The following is a 14,952-nucleotide window of genomic DNA, read 5'->3' as shown; positions in this document are numbered from 1 at the left end:
GAAGAAGTAGTGCAAAAGAGAATTAGTTTTCTTGATCCTTGCAGTTCTTTAGAGCTAAATTGTGACACCCAGCCAGACCTTGCAGTACATTCATTTGGCCATTAGCAAAGTATGAGTACAAGGACTAACAATATAAGAAATAAACAAGAGAGACAGACAAGTCGTATTGGCAGATTCTGCAGTCATGTTGGTTGCTCAAGCAGCAAGCGCTTTTCCAGTCATCCTAAAAGCATTCCTAATCTTCAGTGGGATCAGCTTAAAACTGCTCTTGGGTCTTTCAGAAGCAAAGAGCTCAAAGGATGCTGTTTGGATGATGAACTTAAATGTCCCAAAACTATACTGTGGATTTAAGTGTAAATCCCTAGGCTTTGCTTAGATACACCTGGATTAACATCCCAATCCCATGTGATAAAAACACATGCAAATGTTTACACATCAAACTGTCCATCTGAGGCCCTGTTTACTCACCTGGCAATCCTGGCACACCCGGAGGGCCACTAAGTCCTGGTGGGCCTGGGTCACCCGGGAGACCTTGATAACCTTTCTGTCCTGATAAACCAGGAATACCTCAAAGGACAAAGATACATTTTATTATTATTACTATTACTGCATGTTTTCTTTTACTTTAAGAGATGTAGCTATAGGTGAATAAAAATCCACATAGGGATTTTTCTTCAGTAAATATAATTCCCCCTAGTTTGGCAAAGAAAAGTGTCATGGAATACATAATATTGCTTCTGGAAAGTTTAAAATCACTACAGAACAAGAATAATATAAGTAAGTAGAGGAAAAAGAAACTTTATGACTAATGCAAATATACTCCATTCAGAAGCAACTGTTTCTGGGTGAGCACACCCCATGCTAAGCTCTATATTCATCCAGATTATTTGCACACATTTAATGCCATTGCCACACAATTAGCACTTCGGAACTGATACAAAAAGTAATGCAAGTATTTTTGCAGAGTTTGACATATTCTGTGTGGTTATTGTCCCAGACAATAATTTTGTGCTGCTCTGCTGATAGAGTTAAATCTACCCTCTACAGTGCTTACTTAACTGGGGGGGGGGGGAGAAGAAAAGTGTTTTAGTATCCAGCATAGGTTCCCCAGAAATTAATACAAAAGATAAATTAGCACAATAAGGGCTGGGCCAACATTAGATAAAGGCAACCTCTGCTCTCTAGGGTAGAATATTTTTACTCTTCTCAAGACTAAATCAGAGATCAAAGGAGACATCAGAACCCTTGATGAGGGATGAGAGGGAAGCCAGCAAGTGAGGGAGAAACAGACTGGAGTGAACCAAGGGAACCTTCCAGGCTGCCAGCTTCCCAAGTAGAAACACACAGAGAGATGACATTTAGCTCAGGTGAGGGTAAGATTACAGAGATACCCAAAGGTAGAATCTGAAGGTGATGGATGAGCAGATGACCTGTGCAGTTCCATCTTACAAGGCAAAAGCCCAAGGGACTTTGAGACAGCAGGAATGCAGCTGGCACAGCAGCCATGACAACAGTCTCATCATGCTTAGGAATAGCACCTAGAAGACTGAGTTGCAATCCTGCTGAAAGCACGTTCGTACTATTACAGTATTGCTATATGCCAAATAAAAGCAACAGTTAATGAGCAAGACATTGCAAGCTAATGCACAGAGTAACTTGGTCATAGAACCACTTAAAGTGCCCCAAATAAGAACCTTAAGTCACCTCTATATTCTGAATCTAAGTTTCCTGTAAGAAAGAATGAACTGTAATGGATTCAGTTACAGGTCACTGTTATGTGTAGAGGCAAACCACCTCCCCAGACCCACATGCAAAGTTCTGTACCTGGAACACCTGGCTCGCCTTTTTCTCCTTTTGCTCCTAGCTGTTTTGGATCAACTTTTCCAGGTGGACCTGGCAGGCCTGCTTCGCCTTTGATGCCTTTCTGTCCTACTGGTCCAGGAGGCCCTGGTGGACCAGGTAATCCACTATTGCCTACAGCAGGTAGACAACAAAAGGGAAAAAAAATACAGTCCTTGAGGTAGGCTACTACATTTGTAATGGTTTTTCTTACACTGGGAGTTCAGGACTTATTAATGCAGTTGGGATTCACTAAATGATCAGTCAGTTTATTCAAGGGTCACCAGAGCATCTTAAGCCTTGGAACAAAGCCGAGTGAGTGGACTGCATGGGGCTGTCTGTATCTGGCCAGCCCAGCTCAGAAGAAGCAGTTGTCTATATGACCCACACCAGGAGAGCTCCACCACACTGTGCCACCAGCACAAAGGAGTTGCAACAGCAATAGCAGCTTTGGATGCACTGCCTCCTTGTTCTGGGGAGTGAGTGGCTTTTATTTCTACCAAACTCTTTCAAAATTAATCTCAACAAGCAAGTTGGGAAAATGTAGATCGAACAGTTCCTCTGCAATACTTACAGAGCTCATTCTGGATGACTCCATAATCCAAAGCTACTGATTTTCTTCTTTCTATTGCTTAAAGCAGACTTTACAACAGGCTTCAGAAATCTTGCCCTACTTTAATGCCATCAATGTAAAGGTAATGTTTTAAATTACCTAACATTTCATGACATCAACTAAAAAAAGAGTGACAGAATGCTATGGCTTAGAACTGCAAAGCAATTCTGAGTATCAGCACTGGCAAAAGAAGATAATCTAGGCAGATCCTAGTAATGAAGATCTAAATGCTAGTATCACAAAGCCCCTTTCCACACAGGACATGGAAAACAGCAGTCTGCATTCCCTTCAGGGGCAGATAAAACAAGCATTACCTTTCAAGCCAGGCAGGCCATTTCTTCCAGGAGTTCCTGGAGGCCCTGGAGGCCCAGGGGCTCCCATGACGCCCATCTCCCCTTTGGCACCTAAATGCATTGAATCACCATTGTCATTCGGAACAAAAGCACATATCAGTACCTAACTTTTAATTCCCTGCATCTCTAGGGTATTTATTAACCAGCACATGATATAAGGCCTGTTTTAAGGGAATCACAAGCATTCAGTTCTTGTATAGATCTAAGTTGGATAAAATGATGCTTGAAAATTGTGGGATATTTTCCACAGTTAAGTCCTGGGAAGAAAATTTGCAGTGTGCTGTTCTTTATGGCAGGAAGCGTATTCATACCACTGGTAAGTTGAGTTCCCTGCTTTGAAACCTAAATACTTGTTTGAAAGCAAACTTGAATTGTTGAAAGCCAGAAAGTCAATCAGGTGTGCACTGCTTGCAGAGTCTTTTGTATTGCCCCCTCTGTCCATAGACAAAGATTTGCAAAATTCACTTTTGATATTTCTCTTCCAGAGGGTGAAGCAAGACTACCTAACACACAGAGTAAAGGAGTTAGTATTTAAACCATGTTGAATCCAATTGTTAGTATTTGCAACCACTTCATTTAAACAAATTCTATTTCCAAACTGTATCAGTGACTAGGAAAAAAAAAAAAAAAAATCACACTATAAATTAGGAAAGCATCACAGTGACGATGATCAAAGTCACAACTGACAATTATGAAACAAAATAACGTAGAAAACATTTGAACCAAGTTACAGGGAGGAGTGGATTTTACAAGGATTTTAATGCAACAAATTCTGCTACACTCTTTTAAAGTATGAGATGTAACAGTTACATGTATCCAACTTTAAATGGGTAGGATAAACATCAAAGCTCATTAAACTGGCATGCCCAAGGATAAAGAGCATCTACCTGTAACTACAGTTTGGTCTTTGTCCATAGGTAAACACGAACTTACCTGGAAATCCAGGTATTCCATCCCGGCCAGGTGGTCCAGGTGAACCCTGAGGCCCTGGGAGACCAGGGGGTCCTGGATATCCTGGGGTTCCTCGGTCACCTGGAGGACCAGGAACGTCGAAGCCAGGAGGACCTGGATCCCCTTTCTCCCCTGGAACGCCCTGCAACCCTAGACAGTGTTGTTAAGACACAACCTTTTAGCACAAGGTAAGGCAAAGCTGAGATCTGTGTGTGTCTCTGGACAAGTACTGTAGGAATAGCTAAATTTTATCTGGGGTCCTTTCCTAACATTGATGAAACCCCTCTTCTAAAGCCATTTAATTTTTAATGCCTGCAGGTATTAAAAGGCCATGTTCTCCTGAAAAGAAAGTATTGCTCACATTTTACCAAGATATAGCAAATGCAATTAAAAAAGTTTCAAAAGCAGAACAACAACTCACTTTGTCAACCTGTTAAGTCTGATTAATAAATCAAAAAGCCAAGATCGATTAAGCTGGTTTGTACTTTATCACTCAGTACTGAGACTCTTACAATTATACTTCCATCAATGATTCCATTTTGTTACATTCTAAGTTAACGACAGCTGTGTATTTTTGAAGGATGGCAAAATCTGCGTTGCATTACATTGCCCTGAATGAAATACGTGAACTGTCAAAATATGCTTAAGATGGTTTAACGCTAACGGTACTGAGCTTGAGGCATTGCTGCAGCAAGCAGACAGCTTGTTTCCCTCCAGGGCACTGTACCAGTGAAGATGCTCATTCTGGAAATGTAGCTGACAAAAAAGGATTATTCTTAAATCAGAAGTTAAGAAAAGGCTTTGGTAAAGAGACCACAGTACCTGGGGAACCTGGGGTTCAAAAGCCAACGAGTTAGAGCTCATCAGGAAGTTGAGACAGGTAGCAGTAAGGAGTTGTAACAGTCGTTAAGTTAGGAAACAAAATAAAGCACATACAGTTAGAACAAAGAAAAAAAATCTACACTGAAGTTACTAAAAACAGATCTAAGTACAAAGAACAACACTAGCGCAGTCAAGAGAAACCAGACTGCAAGGGAAGCTGGAGGTATTGTCAAAGTGCAGCCACCATTGTATGCAGAAACAAGAAACTCAGTGAGATATTTCATGGTATATTTAAAAAATAGAATTCTCTTCCCTCTCTCCTTGTCCAGTGTTCTCTTCAAACTGGGAACAAGCTTTTTCTGAACTGTTTCTTACAAAAAATGGAATTCTAATTGAATTTCTAGTTCTCAAAAAGGCAACCATACCATAATTATAGAGCAATACAGACAACACAATCAGTTCTGAAGTACTTTGTTGCTTTAAAAAAAAAAAAGAAGAACATTGAGTTATTGCAAACTATTTGAAGAAATGGTGGCGCAGAGAAAGGAAATTCTGAACAGGGAAATCCTTCCAAGAATTTTCCAAAAACTCTGAAAAACAGAGCCCCAGATACTCCACATTGCACAAAGGATCAGGATCAAAACAGCCTAGTAAAACAAACAAGGGATGGAAGATGGGAATGCAGGCTTTCTGCACAGAACAGAAACAGCAGTGCCAAGGGAAGCAACAAGGACTTCTCAAGCAAGACCTTTAGTGGTGCACTACATTCCAGAGCCACTATGCTGTTAGTAGCCACAGTGATTAGTCGTTACAGACAAGAGCAGTGAAAACACAAGCATTTCCAATCAACTCTAGTAATAATTGTGCATTTGTCAAGATTGGCATTTTGGGATAAATCAGCCATCACAAATCTCACTAAAACCAGAAGGGATGTTACAGGAAGACAAAAGAACATGCATTGGATGAAACATTCAAACCCATACCAATGCAAACCATCCCTTCATGCCAAACACACACGTGTGTAGCCTTCTGTTTCAGCTCAGCCTCAAGTGCAGCCATAGGTTCAGGACAGTAGAGTTAGCACAGTAAACCAGGCAGAGGACCCACCTGCTTGCTTAGGGAACTCCTGTGCACCTTGTCCAGACCCTTCTGTCCCTAGCTCTTAATACCAGACACATTCAAGGCTTGCTGGTGCACTGAATGCACCTCCCTTTCCCTCACTGGGAAACTTGTGAAAAAATATGCTTAAACATGACCTACGCTTTCTATATGTGAGTAGAATTCAAACTCCATGGCCTACTTTCTCTAGTGCTTGCCTACCTGCATGTTAAGCACTTTGGTGAATCTCAGCTCACAGTTCATCAAGAACTGAATCTGATCAACCAGTTTGCGACCCATGGCCTTACAGTTGGCCGTGAATCTTTCTGCATGCATTGTGATTGTGAACAACGCCAATCCTGGTGCTGGCATACAAACACGTTCAAAAAGTATGGCTCACAAACATGCAGCATAAACAGTCATACAGGCATGGTGGGAACCACATGGGGTTTGAAGTGTTCAGCAGCAGGCATGCTAAATCCACAGAGAAGGTTCCCACTGTGGTGACTGCCACAAGTCTGTAACATCAGGAGCTGGTGCACAGCAAGCCCATTCACTGAATGCGGGGGAAAAGGAATTTCCCTGAGCAAACCTTGTGAATAGAATGATATGCATGCATGTACATGTATCCTTTGTACACAGAGATGGAACAAGTTACCTTCATCAGTCACCCGGTATTTTAGACAAGAGACAGACAAGCTCCCTTCAGAGACATACTCTAATCCTCACTATCCTTAGATTCTACTTTGTCAATCTACTTTAAACTTACCAGGACTCATAAAACTTGCTGGTTTTGAAGAAAAAAGTGCGTGAGGGAATCAGGAACCCCAGAACTTAGAGGTTTCCGTAACAGCTCTTTTCCAGATGTGCTTATGGCAAGATGAATGTGTACAACTCTTTCTGACAGGCTTTTGTTAAAGCAGTATCACGTCACTGCCCAGAGAACATTTTCTCCTCTACATAACAATGAACCAGCTAGTTTGGAATACTCATGCTTTCTTGCTTTCCACATCAAGTTAAATTGTGGTTCAGCTTCCATTCGGGAAAAAGGTCCCCAGGTATCTAGCCACTTCAGGAAAACCTGAGCTCCTTCCTTCATTTTGCAGTTATCATATAAGCAGAGGGAGGACAAGTAGCCTTGTACAGGAGACTGCACAGCACAGGCAGCTGAAGACAGCTTTCCCCCTCTTCTGTAACCGCAAAACCTCTGCACTGACATTGTGCTCCCTTCTGTCTTGTCCTCAAGAGTATTGCAATCAACTCCTTCACAGAGATTTTGTCACTGTCTGTGCATAGCACTTTCTAGAGCTTCTGCCAAGGCTTCAAGTCTTCCCAAAGTGGGCTTTTTCATCCTTAAAACCTCTAAGTTGTGCATAATGCCAGGCCTGAATGTAATTCCAATTCTGATTTCAGTGAAAAAACAGATGTACCAGGTTATGCCCACTTGACTGGCAAAACAGCCAAGCTGAAGTCTCTTATATTTCCTTGCCTATCTGTTCAGTGGGACCGTCAGTGTTCTGTGTACCTGCTTGGTGTACGACAGAAATAACATAAGGGTACAATTCAAGTGAGTTTTACCTGGGGGACCAACAGGACCTGGAGGTCCTGGAGATCCAGGTGGACCTTGACCACCAATGCCGGGGATGCCTGGTGGGCCTGGGAGTCCTGGTGGTCCACTTGGTCCAGGGTCACCTAAAAGAATACTCCTTTTTAGTTAAATAGTGAACTCAGTCCAGAAATGCTTGCTTGCAGAAACAGAGTGCCTGCATATTGTACTTGAAATCTCATCCTTGCATGCAAACAAATATGGATCTGACACAGGAAAAAGACACTTCAGAGGCTATATCTGAAAGCCAGTGTGGAATGCATGCAGTTTACATTTCAAGGCTACACAGAGACATGTTATTGCATTGTAACCCCCACCAAACCCAACAGATGCTCTCTAGCAAACCAGGCACGCTCCACAGTTGAATACAGACAACAACCAACAACAGGAACTCATGAACTGCTAACCCTCTGCATGTAGAAGCACAGCACATCTAAATGACCATTATTCTACTGAAAAAGTGTTACCCCCACATTAACATGATCTGTTCTTCAGAATACAGACTTTCAAATACTGACCCACAGACTGGTATTTACTCCCTTGCTTGCTTGTCTTTTGAGAACACAAGCTTCATTTGCACAGGTATGTCTGACTTGGAAATATGGACCCTGTAGTAATTGCTCTAAGGTCAGCACTGCTGGTATTTGACTGCCATAGGACCCCCAGAACATGTATGTTTTCTAAACTTCAGCAGGGAACAGGAAAGGGGAGAGCTCTCCATACCTTTGGGCCCCGGAGTTCCATCAAAACCTGCCCGTCCTGGGAGACCAGGGTTTCCTGGGAAGCCAGGATCACCTTTAGGTCCTTGAACTCCTTTTGTGCCTGGTGGTCCTGGGGGTCCAGGTGGTCCTGGAAGCCCAAATCCACGATCCCCCTGTAACAAAAAGAAATCTTTTAAAAAGGAGTTTTCTAAGTTTAGCCTCTCCTAAAAACATTGAAAGCAAAGAAAAAATGCCCATCATTTTAGAGTTCTATTTCTTTTTTACTACCCTCACTCAAACCTCTAGTAGAGAATGTGACTTCCCCACCATGAGAACCTGACAAGAGGTGAAATCCTCCCCCCACCAGCTCCTACTGACACAGAAGAACCTCTAAGAAAATGAAGTTTTATATGAAACAAGCAAACACAGGACAGAAGCAAACACAAACCTTCTGTCCTGGGAAACCAGGTGGTCCAGGAGGTCCATCTAGACCAGGGCGACCTGGAGCTCCTGGAGCTCCAGGGGGGCCAGGAGTCCCTGGGAAACCTGTGTATGATATGGAGGTTATGGCAGCAGAGGAGAGGACATCAGAGAGCATTAGAACAACTCTTTCAGAAGTGCTTAGGGCCCATGAAAAGCAATAGCTGAAAAGAGGTTCTGCTCAAGCATACTTGAGAGGTATGTTTGGCTGAAACAACTTTTGGGTTTACAGTTTTTGAAACAGAGGATCTCTGGGACACCTCACAGAGGGGAGCACTCCCCATGCTGTGTGCTCTAATAGGAATTACAGACAGTTCACATCAGAACCATTAACACCTTGAGACAGCATCTGGAGATCATTTATTGACCCAAGCTCAGACATTCATCATATACCAAAGTTTTACCTATTTTCTTTTGTGCCCTTGGTTTACTAAATAGTGTAAATGTGAAGGAGCAGTACAGTGAACAGAGGAATAAGAGCTCAGCAGGCTTTTTCCTCCTATTTCTTAAACTATTATAAGGATGTGTAAATCAAAGACAAACAGTTTTTGAAGGATTCTAAAACCAGAAATCAACTCACTAGGAAAAAGTGAAGAGACACATCCCTGTGTTCCCTCTTCCAGCCAGAGCAGTACAGCAACATGAGTGTAAACATACCTTTTGGGCCTGGTGGACCTGGAAGGCCAATGCCAGGAATACCTGGCTCTCCTTTTGCACCTGGGATGCCTGATAAGCCACGCTGACCTGGCTGACCAGGATCTCCTGCAAAAAGAAGAAAACCAATGTAGTTATCAAGAATCAGAATAAAAAGCTCTTTGAACTCCCTGGACATCTAATTGTTGCTTTACCTGGAAGACCTGGGTCACCACTTCTTCCTGGAGGACCAGGGGGGCCAGGTACTCCTGGTTCTGTAATAGTCTGACCAGGGTCACCTTTTGGACCTAACACCAAAAAGAAGCAATATGTATCACTCAGGAGAAGTTTCTTGTCTGTTTTATTTTGAGCAGAAAAAGGTGTTAGCCACATCCAAAACTGACAAAGAACGAACATCAGCAATGGTCTACCCAACAGGCTATCCACCCTCAAGCCCCATACAGAACTTACAGGCTTAGAAGCACTATTTAATGTTAAAATAGTTTTCTTGAAATGTTATTTCTTCTAGTTTGCTCCTAGGTACTGTCATGTGAATAGTACTCTCCATAGCTGACACCAGCACAACTTGATCAGGATCCCAGTAGTTGACAAGGAAGTAACAAAAGCAAACTTGTTCAGAGCAAACCCTTGTTTTAGAAATCTGTTGTAGTTGCAGTATTATTAGGCATAACCAGATGGTAGTTACAATGCATTTTCACTGTAGTCAATCAAGAAGGAGAAGCACAAGGATGACTCACATGCCTACAGTAATAGAGTACAAATTCTGCTTGCTTCATGATTCTGTGATGACCCTCAGTAAGGAAGCTTATAAATACAAGATCTTACAACACCTTTGGTAAAAGCTTAAAAGCAGCATTATGTTCTGAGAACTATCTGGAGCAAAAGGACAAAACTTGATTTTACAGCTTTTGTTCAACAGCACAGAGAGACCAACTCACCAGGAACTCCAGGAGGCCCTGGACGGCCCGACACACCTTGGATGCCCTTCTCACCAGGTAAACCTTGTGGACCAAACCCAGGAGGGCCAGGAAGCCCTTTGTCTCCAGGTAGACCTGGTAATCCTGGATCACCTGGAATACCCATTTCTCCTTTGAATGCAACACTGCCCTGTAAAAGGAAGAGCAGGGTGGGAAAGAGGAACATACATTTACCAGCAAAGGAGTAAAGTGTTTCACTGTTTCTGTTTTGAAACTGTTTGGCAGTTTCTATCCTTCTAGCTCTCAAGATCACTAGCTGCCTACATCTTACTAACATAGCAGGGATAAGGTCTAAACCTGGGTACTTAATTCTTCATGCCTCATAGGTGAAATGTAGACAGTGGTAGAAGGGACCATCTGACACTATTTGAGAGAAGTCTCAGCTTATTTTTAGAGGCACTGACAGATTCAGGGAGTACACCTGCACATCATCACTCTGTGTTCATCACATTTGCCACTCTTATGTACACTATAACAAACGCATCCAGGACTTCCCAACACATCTGTCCAACCAGAAACATCATTAAATGGAACTCACAGGTTCTCCTTTAGGGCCAGGTAGGCCTGGCAGTCCATCTCGCCCAGGAGTGCCATCTATGCCAGGAAGACCTGGAGGTCCTGGGAAGCCAGGTTCTCCTTTGTCACCTTTCATTCTTGGAGATGTCAGGACATCCCCTGGGTCTCCTTTAGGACCAGGTCTCCCAGGAGCACCTGGGGACCCTGGGAATCCCTGAGGGGAAGGAAAAAAAAAAAAAATAGAAAAGAAAAATAAGCATTTCAGTTTTTCCAGTTGTTCTTTCACTCTTTTTCTGAGTTTAGCACAAGAATTATGCATTCAAGCTAGTTATGGACAAAAAAGAGTTATTATACACAAATTCACATCTACTGTGCACAGATCTACCAAACATGAAAGACAAGTGAGACCAGAACACAACACCACCACTTACTGGTGGCCCTACAAGGCCAGTTAATCCAGGAAGCCCCTTTTCACCTTTTGGTCCAGGAAAACCAGGAGAACCTGAGTAGAGCACAAAAACACAAAAGAAAAAGATAAAACTGTAGAAGCTGTAAATACCAAGCATGCTGTTTGCATAAGATAACAGCCAAGTTGTTCTAAAACCAGGCAAGGTTTAATCTGCTTTTTTGGGGGAGCTTGATGTTATTTGAGAACCAAATTTGCAACTCTAAGTTAAATCAGTAATGTCAAAAAATGTCACACTTGTAAAAAGCTCCAGCTCCTCTATCATTTCAGGAATAGCAAGTAGAAGTTAATTTCTCTCTTTCAGTTAAATCTATAGCAGACCTTAAACTTTTGATGCACAAAATGTTTGCAAGTCTGTCTTTGATGAGGGAATTTATTTTGGAAGACTGGATTTTCAGAAAAGAAGTGATTGTTTTACATGTATCCAACCATCTCTTCCTTACACTCCCCAACTGTGCAAAACAGGACAAGCATCACCTATATATTGGAGCTGCCAACTGTGCATCTGAATTTATATACATCACATTATACACAGATACTCAGATACAAAGTGACTTCATGGAATATATTAAGCAAAATAGTGAAGACCATAACTTTACCTGGACTACCTGGAGGTCCTGGTGGTCCTCTCTCCCCAGGAGGCCCAGTTATTCCAGTCCCTATGCAATTGAAGCATGTGTCTCCTTGATCACCTGAAAAGATTTGCACAGAAAAAGCACACTTGCGAACCAGATCTCAGAGAACATTAAAAGAATTCTAAACCATATATTAAAATCCAAACTTTAATTAAACTCTGAGTGCAAAATAAATACTGGGAAAGTTTCACTGATTTGACAATAGGCTAAACTTATTTCATAGAAAGAAGGGGGGGGGAGGAAATAATGGTTTCCAGAAGCTGAGGAATTTGCTTCACATACAGACTTTTCTGACACTTGCCAATGTAGTATTCAAGCACTTCATTAGGTTAATTAACCCTTACAATTTCCATGAGAAAAAAGGCTTCTGTTTGAAAGGAGTACAAAATAAAATGAGATGCCCAAAGTCATGTAGGATGTCCATGGTTGAGCTAGGAAAAAATTCTCACTTACCCATATCAGCATCCTCACTGCAAGGTTGTCTTTTTGGAAATAAGGATACATGTTAAAGATATCTTTCTTTTGCTTACCAAACAAGCACACACACACATTGCAGACTGACCAACTCAAATCAGGAATCTTGCATTTATAATTTCAATGTTGCTTTCCATAAAAAATGTCCAATTTATTTATGAAATAAGAATAAAACTTTTCCACATAGAGTTGGAAACTGCTGTTATAAAGCACTTAGCTGCTCTGTAATTGGGAGGTACTCATAAATCTGAACTTCCATTTTACTTTAATCATGAGCCAAGCTAGGCCCTAGCATTGGTTGGAGCCTCATTCACTTGAGGATTTCTCTGCTTTAACATGAGGGTGAGGGACTATCCTACACACCCCAAAAACCACATTTCTTACTCAGAAGAAAATATTTGCACTGAACCCTACTGGCAAGAGATACTGTTTATCCTTATTTAATGCAGGCTTTACATTATGTAACAAGCTTTACAAAAAGAGAAGAAACAAGATAGACATGGACACTGCACCTTTTTGGCCTCGCTCCCCTGTAAAGCCTTGTTGTCCTGGAATTCCTGGAGGACCTGGTGGCCCCTGCTCACATATCCCTTCACCTAAGGAGAATCAGGAGAGGTTTAATGATCGATTTGTTACAGACTGACAGCAGCACTGAACACATGTATTCAGTACAAAATTGCACTTCCTAGTATTTGTGTGAATATTCTAATACACCCACACAATCACAGGCCAAACACTTTGGCAATTCAGACAGAGGACTGCTAATGAAAACCCACCAACGTAATCCAAACTCAAAAGGAAACAATCATCAGTTCCCCTTTACAACCTCAACTGCCTCCCACTGCTTCCCACAGCCTACACACTTCCATCTGTACACTACATTCTGCTGTTCAGCCTCATATCCTAAAAGCATGTGCATGAAGTATCACCAGTGAGGGGACTTAAGTTGCCAAAGACATCTAGACACTAAATTCCTCCCTGAACCACGTTACCCCCTCTCCACTACAGTTCTCATATTCCATCTCCCATTCCCCACTTCCCTTATACCAAAAAAGAGCTTCATCCAAAGTTTTTTGTGGTCTACAAATGAGAATATTTATGAAATGAAACCGCAATTCTGTGAAAAATCACTCTTTTCACTCTCCAGTCTCTTTTACTTGTTATCTATGTGGTCATCACTTACCAGTAGGAACAGATGGTGCAGGTGGCCCTGGGGGACCTGGTGGTCCTGGAGGTCCTCGTGGTCCATCAAGTCCTGGCTGCCCAGGAATAGAAATACCAGGTAAACCTGGATCTCCCTTCTGTCCTCTCTCACCAGGTAAGCCAGGTGGGCCAGGAGGTCCAACAGTAGTGATCCCTAAGATGAAAAAAACACAGGCAAGTGATATGGGATAAATTACCCCTAAGACCATTAAGTTAGTATCTGTTTTGAAAGCCTTGATTATTAGCATCCTCTGGTCACCACAGCAGTGGCAATCAGTGTTCAGAGCTTCTCATAACTTCATGACCCCATAAGTTTAGGACCACCCTTCAAGCTCACAAGTAGCTCTAAATAGCTCTTCCATCAGTTTCTGCTCAGGCCATGTATCCAAAAGAGTGTGAAAAGACTGTGAAACTAAATATACATTCAGACATTTCAGCATACAAGTTATTTTAATGCTTGCTCTCCTACCTGGTGAACCTGGCAAGCCAGGTGGCCCAGGCCTACCAGAGAATCCACGCTCCCCTTTGGCTCCTGGAAGTCCTGGCAATCCTTTGCTACCTTTTGGTCCCACTGCTGCATCAATGCCTGGTCTTGAAATGACCTGTAAATGTTTCATGTTTATGTGAAACGACACGTCATGGAAAGTGTCACTGGAATGGTAAAGAGAAGTGAGGGAGGAAAAGTTCAACATACTTTGAACCTCATACCAATGACAGATGCTTTTCCCGCTCCACTGAATTACCAGGTAAAATTCCAGTAAAGAGCACTTCCCAATAGGAAGCATTTTTACTGCCAAGCCAACATGGTTATAACAGGCTTCAGTGAAGCTGACTCAATTTCTGCTGGTCTGAGGTTAGTGTCTAGCCTTGTGTTTGTAACCTAGCAAATCCTAGGGCACAGAATCTATCTTGAAAGAAGGAAACAATCATTTCTATTAGTGAATATACGAAATCTTTGCTGGTTCTGTTACTGTTATACCCAGAGACAGGACCCACAGTCACCCTGATGAAACAACACTGTCAACCAAATGCAAGAAGAAAAGAAACGATCAGCAACTTACAATTCCAGGAGGACCAGGGGGACCAACGTCACCTTTTTCACCCTATCAAAGGAATGAAGAGCATTTTTTATACTGTGTATTAGTACAAAAGAAAGTTATTGCAAGTATTCCTCAAGACTGTAATAGCATAGGCAACGCAATTACTACTCGGCCACAGCTGAACCCAGTCATGACGTATTTTCAAGCTGCTACAGCACTAATGACAAGAAACCTGGCATACCTTTTCACCGTCTCTTCCTGGAGCACCATTTATTCCAGGCCCACCAGGTAAGCCCTTCAAGAAAATAAAAAGATAATCACACTCAGATCTTCTCTGTATCAGAAGAAAAGCTTATAAGGAGTCAGATTAGAAATGTAAGAGTTACTCACATCCCTACCAGGCTGACCAGGTTCTCCATCTTTGCCAGGCTTTCCCTTCAAAGACATAAACATTCATTGAAATAAAATGCTTCAGGGGTGAAGAATTCTTATGGAAACTGTGTTACTTATTTCCCATTTTTCAA

General features: G+C 42.1%; 1 protein-coding gene across 4 annotated transcripts in view; it reads right to left on the bottom strand.

Moving 5' to 3' along the window:
- Window positions 1-14,952, bottom strand: part of COL4A5 (collagen type IV alpha 5 chain) — a 78,020-nt gene that overhangs the window by 20,240 nt on the left and 42,828 nt on the right. For all 4 annotated transcript variants that reach the window (XR_009968813.1, XM_062640165.1, XM_062640163.1 and 1 more), the window contains exons 16-34: window positions 14,819-14,863; window positions 14,670-14,723; window positions 14,450-14,491; window positions 13,858-13,990; window positions 13,369-13,542; window positions 12,698-12,781; window positions 11,676-11,768; window positions 11,042-11,112; window positions 10,633-10,824; window positions 10,056-10,224; window positions 9,312-9,404; window positions 9,121-9,225; window positions 8,432-8,529; window positions 8,006-8,156; window positions 7,255-7,368; window positions 3,739-3,906; window positions 2,767-2,856; window positions 1,825-1,974; window positions 469-567 (exon numbers count right to left, since the gene is read on the bottom strand). Coding sequence is in view for 3 of the 4 variants with exons in the window: in XM_062640165.1 (XP_062496149.1) it covers window positions 469-567; window positions 1,825-1,974; window positions 2,767-2,856; window positions 3,739-3,906; window positions 7,255-7,368; window positions 8,006-8,156; window positions 8,432-8,529; window positions 9,121-9,225; window positions 9,312-9,404; window positions 10,056-10,224; window positions 10,633-10,824; window positions 11,042-11,112; window positions 11,676-11,768; window positions 12,698-12,781; window positions 13,369-13,542; window positions 13,858-13,990; window positions 14,450-14,491; window positions 14,670-14,723; window positions 14,819-14,863 (2,125 nt within the window). In the remaining variant the exon portion in view is untranslated. The remainder of the gene's footprint in view (window positions 1-468; window positions 568-1,824; window positions 1,975-2,766; window positions 2,857-3,738; window positions 3,907-7,254; window positions 7,369-8,005; window positions 8,157-8,431; window positions 8,530-9,120; window positions 9,226-9,311; window positions 9,405-10,055; window positions 10,225-10,632; window positions 10,825-11,041; window positions 11,113-11,675; window positions 11,769-12,697; window positions 12,782-13,368; window positions 13,543-13,857; window positions 13,991-14,449; window positions 14,492-14,669; window positions 14,724-14,818; window positions 14,864-14,952) is intronic.

The sequence above is a fragment of the Pezoporus occidentalis genome, unplaced genomic scaffold (assembly GCF_034315485.1).
Source record: "Pezoporus occidentalis ecotype Australia unplaced genomic scaffold, CSIRO_AGI_Poc_V1 ctg63, whole genome shotgun sequence".
NCBI lineage: Eukaryota > Metazoa > Chordata > Aves > Psittaciformes > Psittacidae > Pezoporus > Pezoporus occidentalis.
This window is presented reverse-complemented; position numbering and strand designations above follow the sequence as displayed.